We start from the raw sequence: 22,844 nt of genomic DNA, 5'->3' as shown, positions 1-22,844 counted from the left end.
CCCTCGGAGCCCCGCCGGGCCCTCGCGCCGCCAGGCCCGGCACGCAGGTGAGCGGTGCGCCGGGGGCGCGGCGGGGAGCTCTAGGTGGCAGAATGGAGGCTCCGAACGCGGCCCCGGTAGCTGGCGCGGCCCCGAGCGGCGCGGTGTGCTGGCGAATAAAGTCGCGGTGCGGGCCGCTCCCGGCAGCGCTGTGCGAGCCGCTGCCGTGTGCCGGCAGCCGCCGAGCGCCCTTGAGGAACAAAGGCAGGAGGTGCCCGTGGCCGGCGCGGGTGGGCTCTGTGCCACGATGGCCCTGGTGTCTCCGAAGGGAGCCTGTACCCACAGGGCTGTGCCTCGGGCGGCTTTGGGCACTTGTGTTGTGCTAACGAGATGGATAAATAAAATAAAAGCATAAGGGCGGGAGTGAAACAGGCTGGTAATAAAACCGGAACCGAAGGATCTGCGAGCATAACGCGAGGAGTGAAGTGTGTAGGCACCAAGCTCTAAACTCTTGTTCGAGAGTTTCAGTTAGGCATTGTGTTGTGGCATATCTAAACTAGGATTATACCAGACTTAGTCTCATTTATCTACTGGACTGTAGGTTTTTCTAGTTCCTGTCCTATTGCTTTTTCACTTTGTCAATGGAGGAGCATAGTAAATCAGAAATTACTCTCTATCCCTTTATTGACCCGATTGCCAAGACACAAATTTTACCCCATCTTGAAGCTTTCTTCTCCTTTAGAAGCTTTTCCAGCCTTATGTGCTGTTCCTGTTAGGTTCTTGCCAGTGTCTGCAGGGCTCATGTATCCTGGGTTGCTATGGAGAGCTATGCAGCCATCTCAGAATTAGGAAGAAAGTGCTGAGTCTTGCATCTCAGAAAGATCAGTTAAGAGATTCTAGTCCCTGTTTATATTTTGTCTGGAAACTTTATACCTCTTTTTAAAGTGATAATTCTATTGGACCTGAAAATGCTAGCAAAAAGGCCTCCTCATAATACAGTCCTTCTAAATCCGTCGCTTATGTATATTTATAGTGTGTTAAAACTAATTTGTAGGCCTGTCCAAGTGTTCCTTCTTACTAATTTAATTAATGCTTAGCAAGTCTTCAGGACTGTGGTTATGCATCCCACTTCGGTAGGAAGGACTTTGTACTTCAGTTACTTCCGTATAAAGCTGTGACAAAACTTGCCTGAAACCTAGGACAGCTTCATTGGACTAGAAGAAACCTATGTGAATCTTCTCAGTTGCTTTATTTAGCATGCTGTTGTTTAAATGCTCTTGTAACTCTTTTAGGTATCTTAAAACTACTTAGAATTGTGCATTGCTGCTACTCTTGCTGAAGAATTACTTCACAAATTGATGACTCGAAGGTCAGAGTAAGTTTTGAAAAGCTTTTTTCTAAAAAGAAATGCTATTTGTCCCTCGTTTTAACTACTGACCATAAGGGGATTTTTAAATTTTTTAGAGTTTATAATTTTTTAGTTTCTCCTCATCTATCACTTTTTAAAATTTAATAACCAACATATTTGTACTTTTTGTCCTCCAGGTTTATTGTAGTTTTGTGTGGTCAGTTTCACTTTCCACAGCTTAGTCAGTCATGCCCAGATCTGTAACTATAATCTCGGTTTCAGTAGCTTTTAAGGTTAACGTTTTAATGAAATTGGTTTTGTTTGAGGAGTGAGCTATCATTTTAAGACTTTCTGAGAGATCAACCTGTTATTGTTATCACTGCCCCTGCAAATAAAAGCAAAGACAGATACCAGGTACCAGAAAAATCCTTAAACTTTTCTATAGCCATTTAGTAGCAAGTCAGCTATACAAGTGATAATATCCAAAAAAGAAAAAAGGTATTCTTTTGTGGAAGACCACAATATTAGGAATGCAAAACACAGGAAAAGCAAAAGTGGAAAGACTAGCAAGAGATGGTCTGAAACACATACAGTGTTGAACAGATGATTAATGTCAAGTTGCCTCTTGGGACTCCAATTTGGCAGTAGTTGAGGAATATGGTTCTTGTTCATATAATAAAACTTTTTTGTATTACAAACCTTTTACTAATAGGAGGGAAAGCTTTCATTCAGCTGGGTTACAGGTCACACATGTGATTTATAAAAAAGGCTCTCTAAATCTATTTTATTTCTTGGTTATTTCTGTTTGCTACACTATTTTTCCTCCTGTTGCCATGTTAGTATACTCGTAGGAATTTCGTTCCTTGCATGCAGTACTTTGGAGCCTGGACCTTATCTAGTGGTTGTTGGTTTGTTAGAGAACAAGATGTGCTACTGTGACCAAATCTATCAGTGTAATAATGCCTGTACATAATGAATAAACTGGCAGTGGGGACAAAATGGGCTGCAGTTCAGTAGCCATCACACTGATGGAAGAAACTGCATTGAGGAGATTCTGAATAGATTTGCAGCTGCATCCCAGGTGTTGGAATGATTATGCAAAGCAATTTGCAACTTGGCACCTCAACAAATACTGTTTTCCTTCAATCTCCATAGATGACGTGCTATGAATACAGTGTACCTGTCTATAAGAAGGAAACAGTACGAAAAAACAACATGTGGTCTTCTTACTGTTGTGAGTGCATCCTGCACCACAGCTTTTGCAGGTTGTAACTGTGGACTCCTTAGAGAGGATGTTAATGGCTGCTGTTAGTACTTGGGAACTGAGGGGCACAGGTGATGCAGTAAGCAGTGCTGCTGGCATTAAACTGTCATGTATCATTGCAGTTGTGTAACAGAGGTTCTATGAGAGCTGCATCTGCTCCCTGCAGGACAGATTGGTGTGGTAAGGATTCGTTATGCTGAATGTCTGCTTTGGGTCTGAATGAGCACCACAGTGCCAGCTATATAGCAGCTATATTGCTTCACTTCAGTTGCTACTGTGTCTTACTGCCAGTGATTCTAAGGATTAGTGTTTTTTTAAATTTAATTTATAGAATCTTAAGGTAACTTCTTCCATTTCTTTGTAAGATGCTTGTACAGTGTTTGTCGTCTTTCTTTTACGTGCCAAGATCTCTTTTTAAGATATTTTATAGGCCAAGAAGGAGCTAAGATAGGTGGAGCATTTTATTGGAGAAATCTGTGATCAACTTGGTCTATCAGCTTAAGTACAAAGCCAGCCTTTTGTGCTGAACCCTTCCTATCTGGGGTTCTTTCACATTGGATAACATGCTCCAGTTCCCAAACTGAAGGTAGTCAAGTGTCTCATTGCCTGGGAGAGGCCTCCTATATGTTCATTTGCATGATGGGATTGTCCCAAAGGAGCAGGGTTCAAATTTGCCTTCAGAACTTGGTAACAAAACTGTTACTGATTTATTGGGAATGATTTCAGCTTATACTGTGAATAAAAGGATCACAGGTTACTGCTTTGTTGTGAACTGTCATTGTAGTCTCTTGCATTTGTGTATTTAAAGTGCAATGCAGATCTCATCCCCAGTTGTGGGAGATGTTGGAAAGAAGGCAGCACAGTATTTGCTTTCAGTCTGTGAATAGCAGTTTGTAAATAAACTTGGATCTGGTTCTGTTTAAAAAGAAAAGAGAAAAGGGTAAGGAATACTAATACCTTGATATATCAAATATGTGGAAAAATTCTGACCTATTTTGACTGTGATATTATTCTACATTGTTCTTGTACTTGAAATCTGAATCTTGCTGCAGGTTGAATTAGTTTTCAGTTGCCTGATTAGTTTTATGATGGGAATATTAGTTATATTTTGCTGGCACTTCATATTCTCCTTTTTTAATTTATCATAGTGTGGGATTCCCCTAATTTAGTATTTAAATAGATGGCTTAGATTAAATATCTTCAGAAGTGTCTGTATAATAAAAATACTTATGGCTTCTTGTGTTAGCTACACTGGGTTCTTTCACCTTCACACCGGACAGTAATTATGTACATTAGGTAGCAAGCTGTTTTCCAATTTAATACTGGTTCTCTTTGAAAAAGAAAGGGAAAAGGATCATACAGAGTTTGCAGGATATACAGAGTTTGAAAGGCTTTGCATGTTGCAGACCTTTAGCATTACTTAAAGCCCCAAACACTCCATTCAGCTAGGTACTCCACAAACAGAGGAAAAGTCCTCCTAATCTGCAGAATAGGTGGAAAGTACATACAGGAAATGCCAGAAGGCAGGTGGAAATGCTCCCAGGCTGTGTTTGCCTTTAACAGAGTGCTGTGTGATCCAGGGCATCCATCAGCTATGCCAGAGCTTGGAGTGCAGGGACAACCAAGAGGAGTTAACCTGTGAAATGAAGAGGATGAACCTTCCCTTACCTGTGTCTAGAACCTACCACAAGCAGGATCTCTTTGGTTTAGGCAACCAGTGAAATAAAGAAAACCCCCAAAAAAATTTGTACAAATGGAGTGATAAATATCTCTACTGTTAGTTGCCACGTCTGTCAAAATGTAGGGCCACGTTAGCAATTAATTAATGGATGTTGGACTCTGCTCTGGAGCTGTGTTCCTCTAGTTGTCAAATCCATGATTTCATTTCCAGATGCATTGAGAGCCTCGCTTCATTGTAAGCAAAATTTATCTCAGAAATGCTTGATGCCTGTCATCGTTGTGGGGCTTTGTTTGTCTTTTTAAAATTAATTTTAAATCTTGAGATGAGTATCTCATTGCTAGGACATTTTTAAAGGTTATTAAGAAAATAGAATAGAGCTTCACAAACTAGATTTGTATCCTGTAAAGTAGTTTTGGAGTTTTATGCGATATTTTCCTTACCTTGTTTCATATAGTTGTTAATATTGTCAATAAAACTATTTTGTGTAGCTACCTGGGACTCTTTGGGACTGTTCTGGAGATACTTGTGCTCCTTTGTCACTAGGGGGTTTCTCTTCCTGTGGTCATATTGATGACTAAATTAGAGTAAATTGATGAATAAATTAAAGTAATTGGACAGAAACTCTTTTCTTGATTTGGGTTTATGTACAGTGCTAGAAAGAAATTAGGGGAGGAATTAAGAAAAGAATCATATTACTGTGGAGTTTGTGGCAGACAAGGATAGCATTAATGTAACTACTCATTTAGCAATTACTTTAATTTTTTGAGGAGTATTTGTCTTTAGTATTCTAACTTCTATTATTGGTGTTTTTCTGGTCTTTTATAACCTTTTGTGCTTCTGTTGACCATCTGGAAAAGCTGCTGGTTACTGAAGTCATTAAGTCTTGGGTATTAAGTGGCTAAAAAGGGAGACGGAATAATTTCAGCGGTAACGGAGTCAAATTTCCCTCCCTCACTCTAGTAATTCTTTTCATTCACAAAAGGCAGTTAGCTCTGCATCTGTCAGCTCTGGTTACAAAATGCCTGTCTAGCCTTATGCTCTCAGTTACAATTTGGTGGTTCTAGCAAGGAAATGATGGTTTCCTATATAAAAGATAGCTCTGTGCCCATCGTTTGGGCAAAGGAGAGGAACCCTCATACTCTGTGTTCTATGAGAACCTTATAAGTGGAATTCCAGGCTTTTGGAGCAGTGCATTGATAGGATTACAAGTCAACATCACCTCTGGGCCAAAGCCAGTGCAATACCCACCCCTTCCAGGTTTCAGGGCTATCTCCAATATTCAGCAATGCGCCTTAGAATTGTGTGAGCCCGTATTTACAAGTCAGCATGGTAAATATAGGTGGGGTGGAGGAGGAAGTATCTGAACCAAGAACATGAGATAGTGGTTTAATTTATTTGCAGCTTCTCTCATGAGCCTGATGGCAAAGGATGTTTAGGTGGGGTCTTTGCCATGCTCTGTAGTGGTACAGGCTCTGCTGCATGAGCTCTGTCATTCACACCTGGGAGGAGCAGCTCAGGAGCTGTTTATGAACTCTATCTTTCCTCTTCTGTCCATTAATGTGTGATGTGAGCTGCAAAGTGGCTTGCATGCTGCAAATCCAGTCATATAAACGAATCCCTGTGGTTTATTCTGGGGTTTTCTGCTCAACAGAGAATTCCATTAGGAGACAAAGGCAGTATTTTAGCACAGGTATTGCTCCACATCATTGTGATCCTGAATAAAACCTCAAATGCACCTCATCAGTGAAGGTGGGTTCTATGTGCACTCAGCTAATCAGCTGTTGAACAGCTGTCAAAAGTGGTACAGAGAGGAGTTTAAAATTAAGCTGCCAAGAATAACCACAGTGGTCTTAGTACAGTTGTTTCTTGTATTTGCATGATCCACTCTCATGACTAGTCATTTGTACTGTGCTCAAGGTTTGGAAAAATTAATTTTTCCCAACCATGGCACACATTTACTTAAAGGCTCATTCACAGGGGAACATGTATTACTGCAGAAATGCTAACAATGATGCTGTTTACTATGTAAATACAATATTACAGTTGATGTGAAATGTCAAGGGGTTTTTGGTGGCTTATTTTAGGCTTGTAATTATTATTATTAATTCAGGTGAATTTTAAAAATATCCTTGAACAGCACTGAAGACTAAAATAGAGAATGCTTTACTTCTGAGTGTTCCTTGTGATATTTGTATTTATTTGCTCTTATATTTTGAAGGTCTGAAGCCAAGCTGATCTCTGTATATGGGACTGTTGGTATATTTTTATTGTTGTGTAGTCTGGTTCTTCATTCACAGGGTACGCAGAGCTCTGTTTAGTTTTTAGATGATCCAGTTCAAGCTTCTTTTCATTTTTCCCTTTTTTTTTTTTTCTCCTACTTTTCTATAACATCTTTCTGAAAGGAAATTCCAACTTAGTTCATCACTGGGAAATTTCTCTTAATCCTGAAACAAGAAGTCTCTGTCACTTGTTTTTCTCAGGAAATGCAATTTGTGCAGTAGATCTGCTTCTATCTGTACTTTCCTGTAGTAGCTCTTGAATCTCTCTGTCGGTGATGACTTCATTTGGCAGATGCTCCTTTCCCACAGATTGGTGAGGAATAGCAGATGGGGAGAGAAGGCATGACTTGATCATCTCCTTTAGGGAAAGGCAGAAGGAACGGAACTGTTTGATATTCCACCAGCCCCCAAGTGACCGGTCAGGGTCTGTCAGCTGTCTGGCCATGTGACTGCATCAGCAAAGCAAGGCTTTCAGTCATCTTACAAACTCCAAAAAAGAAGGTGTGGGCTGAGGAGAGGAGCAAATGAAGCTTCTTCTGTTTTGAGGTGATGAAGGAGAATGAAACCATCTTGTCCAATTGTATTGTGATTATTATTTCTGTGTGCTGCAAATAAATTTCAACATTGGCTTTCTGTTGCTTGCTGTGCAGAAATACGGTTTTCTGTCAAAACTTTAAATGAAAAAATCTATTGTAGACATTCAGTGTAAGTAAGAATTGCAAACTGATTAAACTCATTGTCTACCACTGAGATAAAATTTATAGTATGTAATAAAATTATTGCTGAAATGGAAAATGCCTTAAAAGGTGAAACACCTGTCTGGAAGCTGTGATAAGTAGAACTACTAGCTTGCACACAGGCTTTGGGGAAAGAAATAGCAGCTATTGTTTTATCACTGTCAGGAACTTGAAACTTACTGGTTAGCATTAAAGACAGGGACACCTTGGTTTCTTCTGTAATTTTTCTTGAGACAGAGTGAGCCTTATTCCAGTCTTAGCATGTGTATCACTGAGTCAGTGCAGGGATGTTAATGGAAGGTTGAGATGTACTTTCATCATTCAAACCTCATCTATATTCATGTAGCTTCTATATAAATCTGTGATTTAATAGAAAAAAAAAAGGAAAGTGACTTTCTGGCAGCAGTAAGTACATTTTTTTAGATAGAGCAATAAATTGAGGCAAATTTACCTTTTTATTGATGGTTTAATTGAAAATCCTGTAACTGTTTATAGCCAGGTGTTTATAACTGTGTATGGATCACCGTTTTCTTCTAATAAAGAATTGATACAGTGCATGTTTTGTCTGTTGTGAGCTATGAAGTGGCTGCCACATTTGATTGCCCAACCTCTGCCTTGCTTCATTTGATTTGGGGATGGTGATGCTTTTGTTTGTTTCTGCTTCGGTATAAAACAGCTGTGTAATTAGTAACACCAGCTTGATTTTCCTCTTCTGAAGGAGACCAAATCTTTTCTCTGTGGGCTTTTTGCTGCTACTTTGAAATTACAGAAACCCCTAGGACTTCCTATACTAATTCCTATACTAATATTTAGTTAAATTGTACATTTTAAGGTTATGTATACAACTTCAGTTTTCTATTTATGTTTCCTGAAAGGAAAGCATAACATGGATAGAGATTTTGTATTGCTCTGAGGTGTGGAGAGAATATATTTAAAGCAGCTTGATTGCATTAACACAGACTTGTTTTCTAGTAAGCCCCAAGTGATTTTTTCAAGCTACATAAAATTTTAATTAAAAATGCAGGTTTATGACAAAGCCTTGTTTCACTGTTAGTTATGCTGGCAGTGTAGAACTTCTCCTGAGGTCTGTTAATTCCTTAGGTTTTTCTGCTGGGGGCCTGTGTCCTCTGAGCCAGTTCCACGCTGATCACCAGCTTGGGCAAGGCTTGGTTACAGAGATGCTCTCAGTAGTTACGGTGCAGCAGTTAGCAGTGCAAGGCTTAGTTTGTTGTACTTCAGTCCTCCCAAGGCCAGTTTACACCTGGGAGATGCTGTCTGTGCAAGTGTTCGACTTCCACCCCCTGCATTTTGCATTCCCCAGTCTAATTAACGTGATTTAGGTTTGGTTACTGATTACATGTTGGCATGGCTGAAGGCGTAATTGACAGCCTAATGAGTTATGCATGAAGAAGCCAGGTGTGCAGAGCAGACCCAGTAATTTTGGTTGGATCTGTGATGATGATGTGCTGGCCAACGTGGGTGTGTCTGTATCACCCTCCCAACACTAGGAATGTGCTGTATGGCCAGTAAGGAGGGAAGAAAGCAGGAGTAGTGGTTCCAGCTCTTGGGGGATGGTGGCATCAGTCAGACAATGAGGACAGACATGTAGCTCAGATATAGTGAAGCTATAATCACCTGATGTAAAATGTACTGCTAAAAAGAACTGATTTTAAATAAACACTGATGTTCTGATGTACTTTTAAGTGTTTTTTTTTAAATTAAAGTTGGCTTTTTATTTTTAAAAAAAAGCTTTTAAAATTATTCAGTTAATTACCATTAGATTATAAATATACAAACAAATTTTGTGATCTGTGGAGGTTGTCAGAGTACACACTTTTCACCTTGTGGTGTTCCCACTGTGGAAGAGAACTTCCAAATCCCTTGGATTTGCTGAGCAGCAGGAGTGCTGGAGGATTGCTGTAGACTGGGTGGCTTAGGGCCATTGGCCTCTATGAGTTACCTGAGCTGAGGCTGGACAAACTTCCGCAGAATGAATACCTGGAACACAGCCTGCCCAGTGTGTGGGTTGAATGCTATTGTAACCTATGGGTGTCACGCTTCATAATTGCAAAAATACACCCACACCCACTTGTTGATGCCAGATAATTCTAGTGATGAGCATGGAAGGGTAAAATATTTCTTTAATTGGAAGAATGTGGATAGTTTGAGGGCTGCTGTCAAGGTAGAGTAGGAGAGGAAGCATGGATTTTCCCAGCTGGAACTTGATAAAACTAATGAGAGGAACAGGCACAGGCTATATTGACAATTAAATATACAGATTTACATATTCTTCTGATAACAGCTCTGAATCTGAGCTCTGTTCTGTCTTTTTGCATCTCTGCAGCCTCTTGATGAAATCTGCATTTGTGAATTACACAACTCTATGTTTACTTGCAAAGGAAGGTAATATTAGTATCTAGGCATAAATATGTCACTGTCTCTACTAAAAATATGTTTAAAAGTGGGTAAACTTTTGATTACAGGGTTTCTTTTCTGTTCATTTTTCCCAGCCAGCCTAAACATGTCTAGTATTTACATTCTGGCTTCTGCAATCCCTTTGAAGCAGAGTTTGGAGCTTGCGTTGCAGTGCTGCAGAATTTTTGGAATAGGAAGCCAGTGTTAATGCCCCCCTTTCCCTCCAAACTCTCATACTACCCCTTTTCTTCTGGGAGCAGGGAAGAAAAAAAGTGAGCATAGAGCTTAAACCTTTGCTGGCTGCTGTGCTTACAGTATTCCACGACAATCTCCAGAATGGGTGATCTCCAGATGGGATTGTGCCCACCAGTTCTGACTGCTGTGAGCCTTCAGCTGATGATCAGGGTTTCAGCACCAGTGTTTACATGTAGATTACTTTGTGATCTATTTTATATTAGCCTTTCATTCTGTAGTTTTCATCCTTTAAGGTTTTTGCCTGGAACTTCATGAGGCCAGAAAATACTAACAAGGGTAAAGTCTTCAAGAGAAGAGAGTGTTGGTTTTTGTTAAACCTCTTTGGCTCTCTCAGTTGCCTACAGGAATTGCCATGTCTTTGTAAAAGGCTTTGGCTCTGCCTTTAAGTTCTTGAATGACGTTTCCTGCTTGGTCGGAGCAGTGTTATGCTTTTACATCAGCTGCAAATGCTGATGAGTTATTAACTATGAGACTTCAAGCCAAACATCTTGTGTTTCCTTTGCAGAACCTCGGCTGAATGGAGCTTAAAGGGCCACAGATGAAAGAATGAACATGAACATTTCTGAAGGTGTGAGATGTGTTTCGCAGTGACCTCCTTACCTCAGTAATAAAGAAGAGTTTTTCTACAGGAGCTTAGGATATCTTTACTCCAGCTTCTTAATATACTAACTGGAATGGTGCTCTGACAACAATTCTCCATAATAAAGCACTTACCCTACCACAGAACAGTATTTCTTTCTCTGCTGATAATGTAACTCAATGGCGGAAAATAATGTTTTGATAAGCATGCCTGAAGACCGTTCCTTTCACGTTCGATACAGGTAAGATTCTGGTAATTTTGCTGTAAATTAGTAAGTGCTGTTAATAATAGAAAGCTAAACAAATTGCAACAAATAGCTCATTATCTCTGCTAGTAGTATTATTGAAATTTAAAATTAAACCCATTTTTTCCTTGATTTTTGAATGATGAAAATTCACTTTTGCTATGTAGCAGATTGTGTTAGTATGATTACATGATTGTATAGTATTGGAACTTGCATGGTAGCAGAATAGTATATTATTGTGTGTATTTCTTTGTGTTTGGGATAGAGTGATAATAAGTATTGTGCCTGCAGAGTAATAGCTCTTAGCTATTTGGCTAAAAACATCTTTTAGCTGTTTGGCTGCCTATGCAAATTGCTGAGTTTTGTCTGCTAAAGTTCTCTGTACTTGTACTCTGTACTCTGCCCATTGTTTAGATGAATGATGAGGTATTTTCCTTGTTTAAAATAAAGAGGTTTAATTCATAGATGGAAGCTTCCTTGGTGCCTTGCACACTAAAGTACTGTTCTTGCAAGTGAAGAGGATATGGGATTTCCCTTCTGAGAGCTTTTATCACTTTTCTTCTGAATCCCCTTTACAGACGTGGGAGAACGTGTTAGCATTTCAGACTCGCTCTAATGGAGCTGAACTACAGGAGTATTGTGTGGTGCATGGTGTTTGGAAGGGTAAATCTTGCTGTTCATTCAAGAGGAAGGGACACTGGAAGACTGAAATGATTGTTTAAAAAGAAATAAAGAATGAAGTTCTTGTGTGCTCCCCCACCCCTACCCTGGTCATCCTTTCTTTGGAGGCCTTTTCCTCGCTAGCTGACAGCAATATGGCAGCACCTGTATTTGTAAGACAGCACATGCTATGGCTTAAAATTAATCCTTTCAACCTTCTGACAGTGTTAGATTGCTGTTTGAGTGGTCTTCACTTCCATTTCATAGAAATTCCTCATTTCATTTCATACAAGTCCGGTGTCCTGGTTAGCGGTGCAGGCAGTTGGAGGAGCTCTTTCATGGTCAGTAATGAGGAAAATTAGCAAATAAGCTGTAATTTACTGTTTTCTTGCTTTATTTTGCTAAAATCTTGATCCTGTGGTTTTGACCGGAGGTGTATAAGCATGATAACTCTGCTGAGTGTTTCCTGAAGGGAGCCACTTCCCAGCATTCCTATAGCACATTTCCCCACGCTGGTGCTGATGCTCTTGGTCCTCCCCAGACAATGTCAGAACATCCTTGCTCGCTCTTTAATAGAAGCAGGACCTGTTCAGGGTACCATTATTGAAGTAAATGGATGAAAAATGTGTCATGGTCAATGGACTGGTTTAAACTGACTAGCTAAAAAAAAACTTTAAAAAACTTGGCAAGCACAGTCAGGGCACAATGTCTTATTGCTTTATACTGTATTTCAGTACAGGTTTTAATGAGCCCGATTAAAAATATCAACAATAACAATATTTGTGACCTCATTAAACTTTCCTGCAAGAACTATAATCTGATTCACATTTAAAAAACATGATGACATAATACTTTTAATTTAAAAACATATTTGGCTTTCCTAAGAATTTGAGAAACTGTATTCATTCAGTATATTGATCTGGAATTTTATGATGATTTTCATAGCTGTAATTTGGAAATATTTTATTTTGTTGGAGTTTAAAATTTAGTGCAGGAAATAAAAAGTCATAAATTACTGGGGAGAGAGTTGTCAGTTTTTAAAAAAATTACTTGCAGGTATTATCCCAGGCTTGTTTGGCTGTTACTGCTCTTTTCTTCCTTTTGGCATTCCATTAGAACTGATTTTAAAGAAGCTGGGGCCCACTCCCAGGGAAAGGCTTTACTATGGGTCTGTTTCTGGGTGTGCAAATGTTTCTTTCTCCCCACAGGAGGTTATCAGTATCACTTTAGCATTTTAAAAATACTTATGCTGGTGGAAGGAGATTATTTTTTATTTTTTTGTTGTTTAGTGAGTGAAAATAAAATTCTAATGTTACTAGTTTTGTATGAATAGATGATCTGTAGGGTATATTTGTAGAACTTGTTTATTTTGGCCTGCTAAATTCATAAACCAAAAACTGAACTGCTTTTATCTTGACTGGAGCAAAGGACATAGAATTCAGGTGTGTGGTTTCTCTGTGTGTGAGTTGTGTTGCTCACGTGCAGAAGCCAAGAGTAAGGGCAGGAGTCAGGAATGGTAATGTCAGCTTATTACAGGATGCTGTGGCATTAGTGACACTGTGCATAGGAACTAAGGAGATGTCATGGGGGTTGTTTTGTCTCTAGGTGTGTTATTTGTATCAACATGTTTCATGGCAAACTGATGACAGCTGTGTTCCCCCTCAAAAGCAAGAAGTCCTCTTAGTGGGAATTGAACTGAGTAAAACTAAATTGTTTAGAGATTGTAGTCATCAGTGAATCTTACTGCCTTCTTCCACTGCTTATTCTTCTTACCACTTTTCTTGTACTTACTGTAAGATGAGAACAGCTGAAGGGAGTGAGACAAAAACAAGGAGGCAATATGCTTAGGGTTTGTATTCTTAGAAATAATAAAGGCTTAAAATAGAATGTAAAAAAGGTCAGAGAAGACCAAGCAGGGGGAAAAAAGAAGAAAAGAAAAATGAAGAGCCAGGCAGGAGGAAAAGCTTTGAGGGCCAGATAAGGATGAGGTAGTTTTACAAATGTGAAATTATTCAGGAGATGCCAGCCTTTCAGAGAACAGGTCCAGGCAGCTATAGACAGCCTAACAAAATGAAGCCCTGTCTGAGCATTTCCAAGTAGTTTCTGAGAGAACATTACCCTGTTCATCAGGAACAGAATTGCATTAGAAGTGCTGATGAATGGGGCTTGTTCTCTTCTCTCCGCAGATTCAATGTGTCTCTTGTTTGGCCCCTTGGTGTTGAGTAAATAATTCAATTCAGCCCAGGGAACAGAGAAAGTAATGTCATATTCTCCTTGTAACTATTTAATGACTTCCTAAAACATTGATAACCTGGCCCTGTCTAGTCTGCCAAAGTGCTATTTAACCATTAGTAGTGACAGGTGGAGTACACCTACGTAATCCTAAAAAAACCCCACTAAAACAAAACAACCAAAACCAAAACAAACAAACAAGTTGTGTTAATAGACAACAAGAGTCCTTTAGGTAGCAGAGGGGAAAAAAGAAGTACAAACCAAAACCAAACCTCTTCTGAATCCAGTTTTGATACTTGATGGAAAACTAGGAAACTTTTAAAATAACTGAGTGATTTCATAGCTCTTATATAACCTGAATAAAATATTAATTTTATATTTAAAAATATGCAGTGCAAGCAACTGTGGAAATAAATATTTAATTTTCTCCGCTCTATTTTGGTATAGCTTATTTAGGTTTTGAAATGGTAGGTCAGACAGATCCAGGTGGAATTAAAACTTTAATTTGCTGTACAGATTCTAGCAACCTGCTAACACAGCCTCTCTAGAACTGTGCAGTTTTTGCAATCTTTTTTTACTCAAACAACTATTAATTCTCATTTTCATTTACTTTCTGTAATTCTGGTTGAATTTAAACACTCTGTAATAACAGCTGATTTTCACTAGTCTGACTATAAGCCATTTGGTTCTTAGTTGTATTCTGTATGAAAGATCCCACATCTTTCATTTTTATAACTTATACTAAATCTAGGGTTGCAAATCCAGATGATTGTATTTCAAATTCCCTGATGAAGTGGTAATGCTGCCTTGCCATTTTTTGGTGTAGTGTGAAATTAGATGAATGCAGTCTCTCAGGGGAGCTGCCATATTGCACCACTCTAATACTGCCCTTGTACCTTTTTTAACTGCCTTTTCTTCACTGATTATGTGGCTGATGCATCAGAGTTAAAAATAATTATTTTTTTTTAATGGAATAAATTCACTTATGGGAGCAGAGTCCAGTGTAGCATTTTCACTGTTACATCACACAAACATTTTGCTAAAAGTTCTGCTCTTTTTAGCCACTCAAACTAAAAATCCAAAGAGTGTGGTCATGTAATGGTTCAAATCTCTGCACTGAGAAGCACCATATTTTCTATCTGTCACTCTAATTGGACATGTCAGTGAACATGAGGTGCCCGGAGAGAACCTCTTTGGATAGGATTAAGATTACCCAATGAAGTGTTTTAAGTCTTAAACCTTCGGTTGCTGATGGTGTAATCATTTCTGCCTTGTACTTAATTGTACTTAATCATTTCTGCCTTCTTCTGTCTTCCATTCAACACATGCACAATGTCATGAGAGCCAGGTGTGTTGTAGCTTATAGGAATGCTTTAAATTCTCTGAGAAGCGTTTCCAAACCTAAAGATACTGCATGTGTTATGGATATCCAACCTGAGAAGTTTGGCTTGGCAAGAACTTCATGCTGGAGTTACCTTTTGCTGTCAGCATCTTTGGCAACTACCAAGCAGACAGTGCTTTTGGTTGCACAAGTTAAACATGTCAGTCATCTCGCTGTGCTTAAGTTGTGGCATGTCGAAGACCAGCAGGTATGGTAGTATTTTGTGTTTTGTATTGTACTTGTGATCCCAGTTCTTCTAGTTCTTTTGGAAGTCATTAGATTTTTCCAAAATATTTCCTTCCTGTTGAGATTTGAGTAGAAGTTTATATAATAATTTTTTTTCCAGATTAAGAAAATAAAGAAATGTAAATATTGCAGGTATGTTAAAAACTTCATCACTATATCAAGTCAAAACAGATTGTCATCTGGTGTTTCCACTAAAATAACTTCTGCAATACCCAGCATGCGATTGTCCGCTTTTTGGCTATAAGAGCATGTACTTTTTTAACAATTATAGAATGTCTCTTACTGGGTTTTCATTTTGAAAAAAAAACAACAAAACAACAAAACCACTGACATTTTTGCAAGCTTTTTAAAATGCATGTGTCCTGAAAAAGCTGGAGAAGCATATTGCTTCAAGACTGAGACCTGGAGCTGTTGTCTATCTCATTTTCCTTTCCCCTGTCTCCCTTGCATCTCAGAACTGGAAAGTAGGAAATGTTTGGATAAAATTGTTAACACTGAAATGTTACATTTTGTACTCCTGGGCTCACAGGGGCAAAAATGCATGTGAATGGTTCTTGCCACTGTAGTTTTCTATCAGATTCTTTGTTCATGTTCAAAATGTAATATTCTACAAATTCATTAATGACTGCAGAATTTTGTACCTGTATAATTACACAATTACTTATCCATAATAATAATAATAAATATTTTGGTGGGTTCTGGAATAATAGTGTATCTGAAGTAACTAGAATTGACATACATTTTGTCATTAATTGTATCTAGGTATTTTTTCTTACACTGAGAATTTTCATAGCAGTGCTAGTATAAAAATGAAGTGCCAAGGAGTATTGAATTGCATAAGAAACAACTTGGGGAAAATTAGTCTTTGATAATTAGAATATTCTAATTTAATTTTTTTGCTGTGAATCATTTTGTGGGTTACTATGACATCACCCTAAAGATTTGAAGTGCTTCCATTTGTCAGAATCAGTATTTGTCAGAAATAGCTTGATTTCTAGGTAACTTCTCTGAAATCTAGATGGTGAAAACTGGTTTTGAGCCCTTTGGGTGCTGCTGCAAAGCAGTGCTTGGTTTCCTCGCTGAGACTGAAAAAATAAGAAATTGCAGCTTCTTGTTATTTTGCTCATCACCATCGAAGTTTTAGTTTTCATTTCAGCCTTAGTTTCTGTAATACGCTAAAGCAAAGCTCATTGGTTGTAGTATGGTATGGTGCTGATTCCCTCTCCTAAACAAATACAGGCCCTCTGAGTAAAATGCCTTGTTCAGAGCTCAGATGCTGGACAGAATGTGGCATTTGGAGTGACTGTTGGCCTTTCTTGTCCCCGGTGCAGGATGGAGGCTTCCTGCCTGGAGCTGGCTCTGGAAGGCGAGCGCCTGTGCAAGGCAGGAGATTGCCGGGCTGGAGTGTCTTTCTTTGAAGCAGCTGTTCAGGTTGGAACTGAAGATTTACGCACCCTCAGTGCTATTTACAGCCAGCTGGGCAATGCCTATTTCTACCTGCATGAATATGCAAAGGCCTTAGAATACCATCACCATGATTTAACTCTTGCAAGGTAAGAGTTTTCCATGTCATCCCATTCTGGTGGATAAGAGCAGCTGACTCTTCATTGTCCTGCCAAACCCTGCTATTAATACTGGCTAATGAGTAAACGTGGTGGTGGCAGAGGGCTGGGGGGCCTGGCAGGTCACTTGGGTGCCCTCTAACCTGGCAGCTAATACTTGGTCTAGCACCATAATCCTAGAACTGACTGAGGCCTCACCAGGTTTCTGGATAATTGACTGCTTTAAATCCACCCTTTCTTTACCCTTTCATGTTTCTAACACTCACTGTTTCTAGTTCTCCGTATTAAGCTGCTCTCTTGTTTACTAGACAGAACTCCTTAATGTTTGTCTGTGTAAAACTTGAGATACTGTGAAATCTAAAACCCTGTCCCTTTCATATGCTATTTATGTATCTGACTTTTACTGATTTCTGTAGATCCAATAAAAGACAACAGGGCATATAATGTACTTAACCTCAGTTTAGGTGTAAATCTATTCTTCCCCTGCCTTACCCTGCTCCTGTGCAGTGACCTTGGGGCATCTGTTTCGTTGTGCTGTCCTCCAGGTATGGCAGTCTGAGTGGTTCAGTGGCAGTCTCTTCCCTTAGTCTCATTTAGAATCTAGAAATGAGGTAGTGCCTTGAGCTACAGAGGAGACTGTAGGTCTTAAACCTTACAGTTAGGTGTCTTGTTAAGTAAAAAGAGACTTTTACTTAAAAGGAGATGGTCAAGTAAAACACAAACACAGTTAACCTCTCTTTCTAATGCTGGGACTGTCTTTCTAAATCATCTTTAAGAATTTCCTCTTTATTCTCTTCCTGAAATATGTGAATTTTAAAAAAAGTGTTAAGCAGATGATCAGTACTGTGAGTACCAGCAGTTGGTCAAACAGCACTGGCAGAATACGATGCCTGTAACCACAGACAGAGCAATGTTTGAGTGTGTTTCAGATATAAAATTAACTGAACACATATGCATTTGCACAGTTGTGGTCTCTTTTCATAAATTCATGTAATTCTCTACCGTACATTGACCATCTGCTTGGTTTAAATTATACACTGTTTTCCAGATACTTAAATTTATTCAATTTTAGGACAATTGGAGATCTGCTGGGAGAAGCTAAAGCTAGTGGGAATCTGGGCAACACCTTAAAGGTACTTGGGAATTTTGAAGAAGCTATCGTTTGCTGTCAGAGACATCTGGATATTTCCAGAGAACTTAATGATAAGGTAAGAATTGTGCAGGAATCTGGATGCAAAGTGCTAACACACATTCCTGAACCCTGTGGTACTGGTAAGGAGCGTGCATGTTTCAGAGCGAAATAGTGAATATTCTTTAGGAATTTATTTCTTCTAGGAAGTAAGAATCTATTAGTTGAAATACAGTTGTTTGTACCTGGAAGACTACAGGTCCAGGTTCAATATTACCCTATTTTGTGGTGGTAATTTTAATTCAATTCTTAATGGCAGTTGACCTCAAGAATGTATCTTGCTCTCCAAAAAGTAGTATGCAAAACGATTGGTTTGAGGGATGTGACTGGGTAGGTGATAAGATGTTCAGAATGGGCACAGTGTGTATTGACAAGTAGTTAAGGAACTTTTTTCTCATCTGTGGACTGTACAAATAGTTGCTGTGATGGGAGACTTTGAAGCATGGAATTTTAATGCCACTTTTACTTTTGGTTCAGGTTGGAGAAGCAAGAGCACTGTATAATCTGGGAAATGTGTATCACTCTAAAGGGAAAAATGTAGCTAATGCTGGGACTCATGATCCAGGGGAACTCCCAGATGATGTGAAAAATGCTTTACAAAAAGCTGCAAAGTATTATGAGTAAGTAGTAGCTTTAAATGTTGGGGGCTGGGAGAATATGATCATGCAGTTCATTAGAATGTGGGAGATTTGCAGTGCCATGAGCTAAACTGTGGACTGCTTCTCGCAGAACTGAGGTACCTGTCAGTTTGATCTTTTCAACAGGACAGTGAACTGGTTTTTTATCTTGCCCTCACTTGTACCTTACCTGACAACACTTAGCTAGAAACCAGCAGAACTCTTCAAACCAGGCTGAGATAACAGGACCTTGTTATACCTGGGTGTGTAACTAGAAGGGAGCACACTGGCTTGAGTAAGAATGCAGTGGAATTTATCTCACTTGAAAAATTTGCTGCTCAGATATATGGTTATTTCAAGGCCATTAAAATAGGCCAAAGTAGAATATGTCTGCCTTTTCCCTTATATAAGAATTTTAAAAATTATTATTTAAATGGCTGTGAGGAAAAAACCCAAACCTTTAGAAGTCACTATTCTCTTTCTCACTTTCTCCCAAAACAGGGAAAACCTGTCAATAGTAACAGAGCTGGGTGACAGAGCAGCACAAGGGCGTGCCTTTGGAAATCTGGGAAACACACACTATCTTCTGGGCAACTTCAGGAGTGCAGTTTTAGCCCATGAACAGGTACAACAATCTGCTAGTAGTGAATTCTGTTGCAGCAGAATATCAGGTTGCTCCTGACCTTTAGTATGTGTGTTATGTTGGATCTTGTTGCAAGCTTTTTAATGCAGGTTTTAAATCTTAATGGCACAAACTTCAAGTTTGGCTGTTCTTATCAAGTATTGTTGACCTAAAAAATGCAATTTTTTCATGCATTTCTGCATGCAAATGTGTGTTACAAAGTATAAAGTGGAGTAACTAATGCAGTTTTTTCACATTTTTAAGCGTCTCCTAATTGCAAAAGAATTTGGTGATAGATCAGCAGAAAGAAGAGCATACAGCAACCTTGGAAATGCCTACATATTCCTGGGGGAATTTGAAACTGCTGCTGAATACTACAGGTGAGTGACTGCTGATAAACACAATTTATACTCTTGTACAGTTCTGTTGTGTCTGATACTTTAGCTCACTGTGGAACAACCATCTCTTCAACATACACTTTGGAAAAAATTACCATTTGTTTAGCAAAGAAATGTTTCCATTTTTAACTATTCTTGTTTTTTTAAGGGAGGGGCAGCATTGATGCTTTTTATTTTTGTAACTCTTTTGCTACTTTAATTAGAGTCTTAGTAGTACTGTAGACAGATGTCTTTCCACTGCTAGGTATTTATTCCCATTATTCTAGAAGCAGGCACTACTGTCTCAGCTCTTGGTGAGTTCTGGAATGTGAGTAGCTTTCCTAGCCTGAGATGGGTGGCTACCTCAGGTGTGCTTACCTAAGGCTGAGAGAGCTGGTGCACAGCAGCATTGATTTACATCTTTAGTCTGTATTTTCAAGCCAGATTTGTCTTGATCTCTGTACCACTAAGCAGTTGTTGCCATACTTGGGAAAGTAAAAGCTTGGCAAAGATACAGTACAGATGTTGTTAACATCTGACTGGGATTTCAGAGCACACCTGTCACAGGATAAAAAGCCCCACTACTGAGCAGATCCCTCTGAGCACTCAAATTCTTCTTGCCCAGCAGGGCTGGCCTGTCCTGACCATGTTGATGGAAAAGTAGGTATTGTAACACTGCTATTAAACAGTGCAACCTGTCAGGGAAATTGCTACAAATTATTAATGAAGCCATAAATTAAAAGATGCTGTTTGAGGAATCAGCCTGCTCTCTAATAAAGTAGGTGGAAGTAGGTTGCAGTGGAGGGGAGTGGAAGACTTTTCAAGTGTGAGATTGTAAGAGTTTACAAGATACCAATTAATTAGCCAATAATTTGCTAGCCTGCTGCCCTAATTTGTTTAAGTTGTATAACTGATTTTCAGTTGTGCATGTGCCCTTCTGAAATCTTTTCCTTGCAGTGGTTTCTGAGGTTTCTGAGGTGACTGACCCTCTCTTGCAGGAGGACGCTGCAGCTGGCTCGGCAGCTGAAGGACAGAGCTGTGGAAGCACAGGCCTGCTACAGCCTGGGGAACACCTACACTCTACTCCAGGACTATGAGAAAGCAATTGATTATCATCTGAAACACCTTGTGATTGCTCAGGAACTACACGACAAGTAAGCCCTAAGAGATTGTTTAATGTGGGACACTCGGAGCAAATCCTGTTACCTTCAGCTCTACTGTCATTGTTCCCCATGTGACAGCTGCATTAATGTGAATTCCCTCAATGCTGGGCTTTGGTTTTCATATGGAAAATAAAAATTACTCATAATGGTATTTCAGCTAATGAGTCTGAGATGAAAGACAAATTGATGAATGATTCTTCATCATCTTCTGTCAGCACGTCTGTGTAAATTAAGGAAAAGCAGATTTATCTTTCATGAGTTCATTATAACTCACCCTATTTTCATAAGAATCTGTTTTCTACTTGTCTACAAGTTAATAATATAGGAAGGGATGGGGAAGAAGAATAACACAGCAGCAAGTAATGTTTATATTACAATCCTGATTTCTGAGGCCTTTTTTATAATGTCAGGTGCAACTGTAATTTTTTGCAACATTTAAATGTACCTCTTCTTAAGTCGGTAAGAATACAGAGGACTAATAAGGCATGCAAACTGAGGAAAAGCAAAGTAAATTACACAAAGTTCCATGCTTACAAAACTAACTTGTTTGCTGTGAGCTTGAAATTAAAAAAAAATTATTAAATTTGTTCATATTTATTTATAACCACACTCCTTTAAATACAATAGTTAATGTGTTGGTGTTAGAATGGTCTCTGATGATTGCCTTCATTTTTTTTGGCCCAGCAAATTCCTTTGGCAGTGTTGTAAAAACCTGACCTCTGGTGTTCAGCAGGTAGAGGTGTAACTGCAAATGTGTGTTGTTTTCAGAATTGGGGAAGGAAGAGCGTGCTGGAGTTTAGGGAATGCTTATACTGCTCTGGGAAATCATGACCAAGCCATTCATTTTGCAGAAAAGCACCTGGAGATTTCAAGAGAGGTATGATTTTCGTACTCCCACTATGTTGGCTATTGGTTTTTGCTGTCACTCACAGAGGTTTTATGGAGGTGTGTTCATGCATCTGATTTGGAGAGATGGAATGCATTTGGAATGATTCCAGAGTCAGCTGATTCCGTTATTTCAGCCGCCCTCTGACCGCAGTCAGCTCCTTAGTTCTAGTGTCACCACTCACAATGTCATCACAAACTCCAAATTAGTAGCCTAGCTGAGATTATTTTAGGCTTTGTTAGGTTGCTTGTTCTTATTTCTTTAAAAATACGTTCTCAGTTTTCTACCAAGAAAACTTTTTCAGCCTTTTTTTCTCAGAAGTCTAAGGGACAAGGACTGCTATACACTTAAACATAAGAGTATTTGTTAAGGTAATACAACTGCTTATTTTATTTGCTTGAAGGTAGGAGACAGAAGTGGAGAACTCACTGCCAGACTTAATCTCTCAGATCTTCAAATGGTTCTTGGATTAAGCTACAGCACAAACAACTCCATGATGGCAGAAAGCCACACTGTGGAAAACAGTTTGAATGGTATGTGCCCCTTTCTGCAGTACTTTCCCAACAGAGAACTTCCAAAAAGAATCTCTTCTTAAAATTCTTTACTGACCATGGTTATGTAAGTTTACTTGGATTTTTCCCCAGCAGCTAAAAAGGGTTCTTGTGGTATTGGACCTACAGCACCTGCTTTGCTGGAGGATTTATATTGTGAATCACAAATTACTGCTTAGTTTCTTCATGTGTTCTAATTGTGCCTGTGTCTTGGACCTTGAACTTTAGATGAGTACAGCCACAGCTTTGCAAGTGACACCATAAATCTTAATAAGACGAATTTGTCTCTTGAAGGTGGTAGACCAAGAGGACGCCGTTACAGTATGGAGAATATGGAACTTATGAAATTAACACCAGAAAAGGTTGGCACTTTGCTTCTTTCTGTTCTGCTGCTGAGATTGCTGAGGGTGTGTTGATGTGCCATTTGCCTCCCTTTTCAATTTAGTTATCGTAGGAGCTCCATAACAACAGGTCTAACAATACTAACAAATAATACCTTGGTCATGTAGGTAACAGCGTGTGCCAGGTAATAGCTGTAATGGCTTGTGGGAAGCTTGCTTTATTCCCTGCATAAAT

At 39.1% G+C, this 22,844-nt stretch overlaps 1 protein-coding gene across 7 annotated transcripts in view; it reads left to right on the top strand.

The window, feature by feature from the left end:
• The window catches only part of GPSM2 (G protein signaling modulator 2), a 28,181-nt gene continuing 5,337 nt past the window's right edge, over positions 1–22,844 (top strand). For 2 of the 7 annotated variants that reach the window (XM_015636387.2, XM_015636382.2), the window contains exons 1-12: positions 1–47; positions 1,272–1,348; positions 10,464–10,779; positions 16,633–16,854; positions 17,936–18,071; positions 18,530–18,672; positions 19,171–19,294; positions 19,556–19,671; positions 20,667–20,822; positions 21,600–21,708; positions 22,121–22,250; positions 22,563–22,630. In XM_015636387.2, coding sequence (XP_015491873.1) covers positions 10,718–10,779; positions 16,633–16,854; positions 17,936–18,071; positions 18,530–18,672; positions 19,171–19,294; positions 19,556–19,671; positions 20,667–20,822; positions 21,600–21,708; positions 22,121–22,250; positions 22,563–22,630 — 1,266 coding nt within the window. In that variant the 5' untranslated portion in view covers positions 1–47; positions 1,272–1,348; positions 10,464–10,717. Of the gene's footprint in view, positions 48–1,271; positions 1,355–6,935; positions 7,098–10,463; positions 10,780–14,072; positions 15,264–15,401; positions 15,434–16,632; positions 16,855–17,935; positions 18,072–18,529; positions 18,673–19,170; positions 19,295–19,555; positions 19,672–20,666; positions 20,823–21,599; positions 21,709–22,120; positions 22,251–22,562; positions 22,631–22,844 lie in introns of those variants that run through there. The other 5 variants (XM_019007676.1, XM_015636383.2, XM_015636385.2 and 2 more) reach the window with 5 other exon arrangements.

This window comes from Parus major, chromosome 8 (genome assembly GCF_001522545.3).
Source record: "Parus major isolate Abel chromosome 8, Parus_major1.1, whole genome shotgun sequence".
NCBI classification, from domain to species: domain Eukaryota; kingdom Metazoa; phylum Chordata; class Aves; order Passeriformes; family Paridae; genus Parus; species Parus major.
This window is presented reverse-complemented; position numbering and strand designations above follow the sequence as displayed.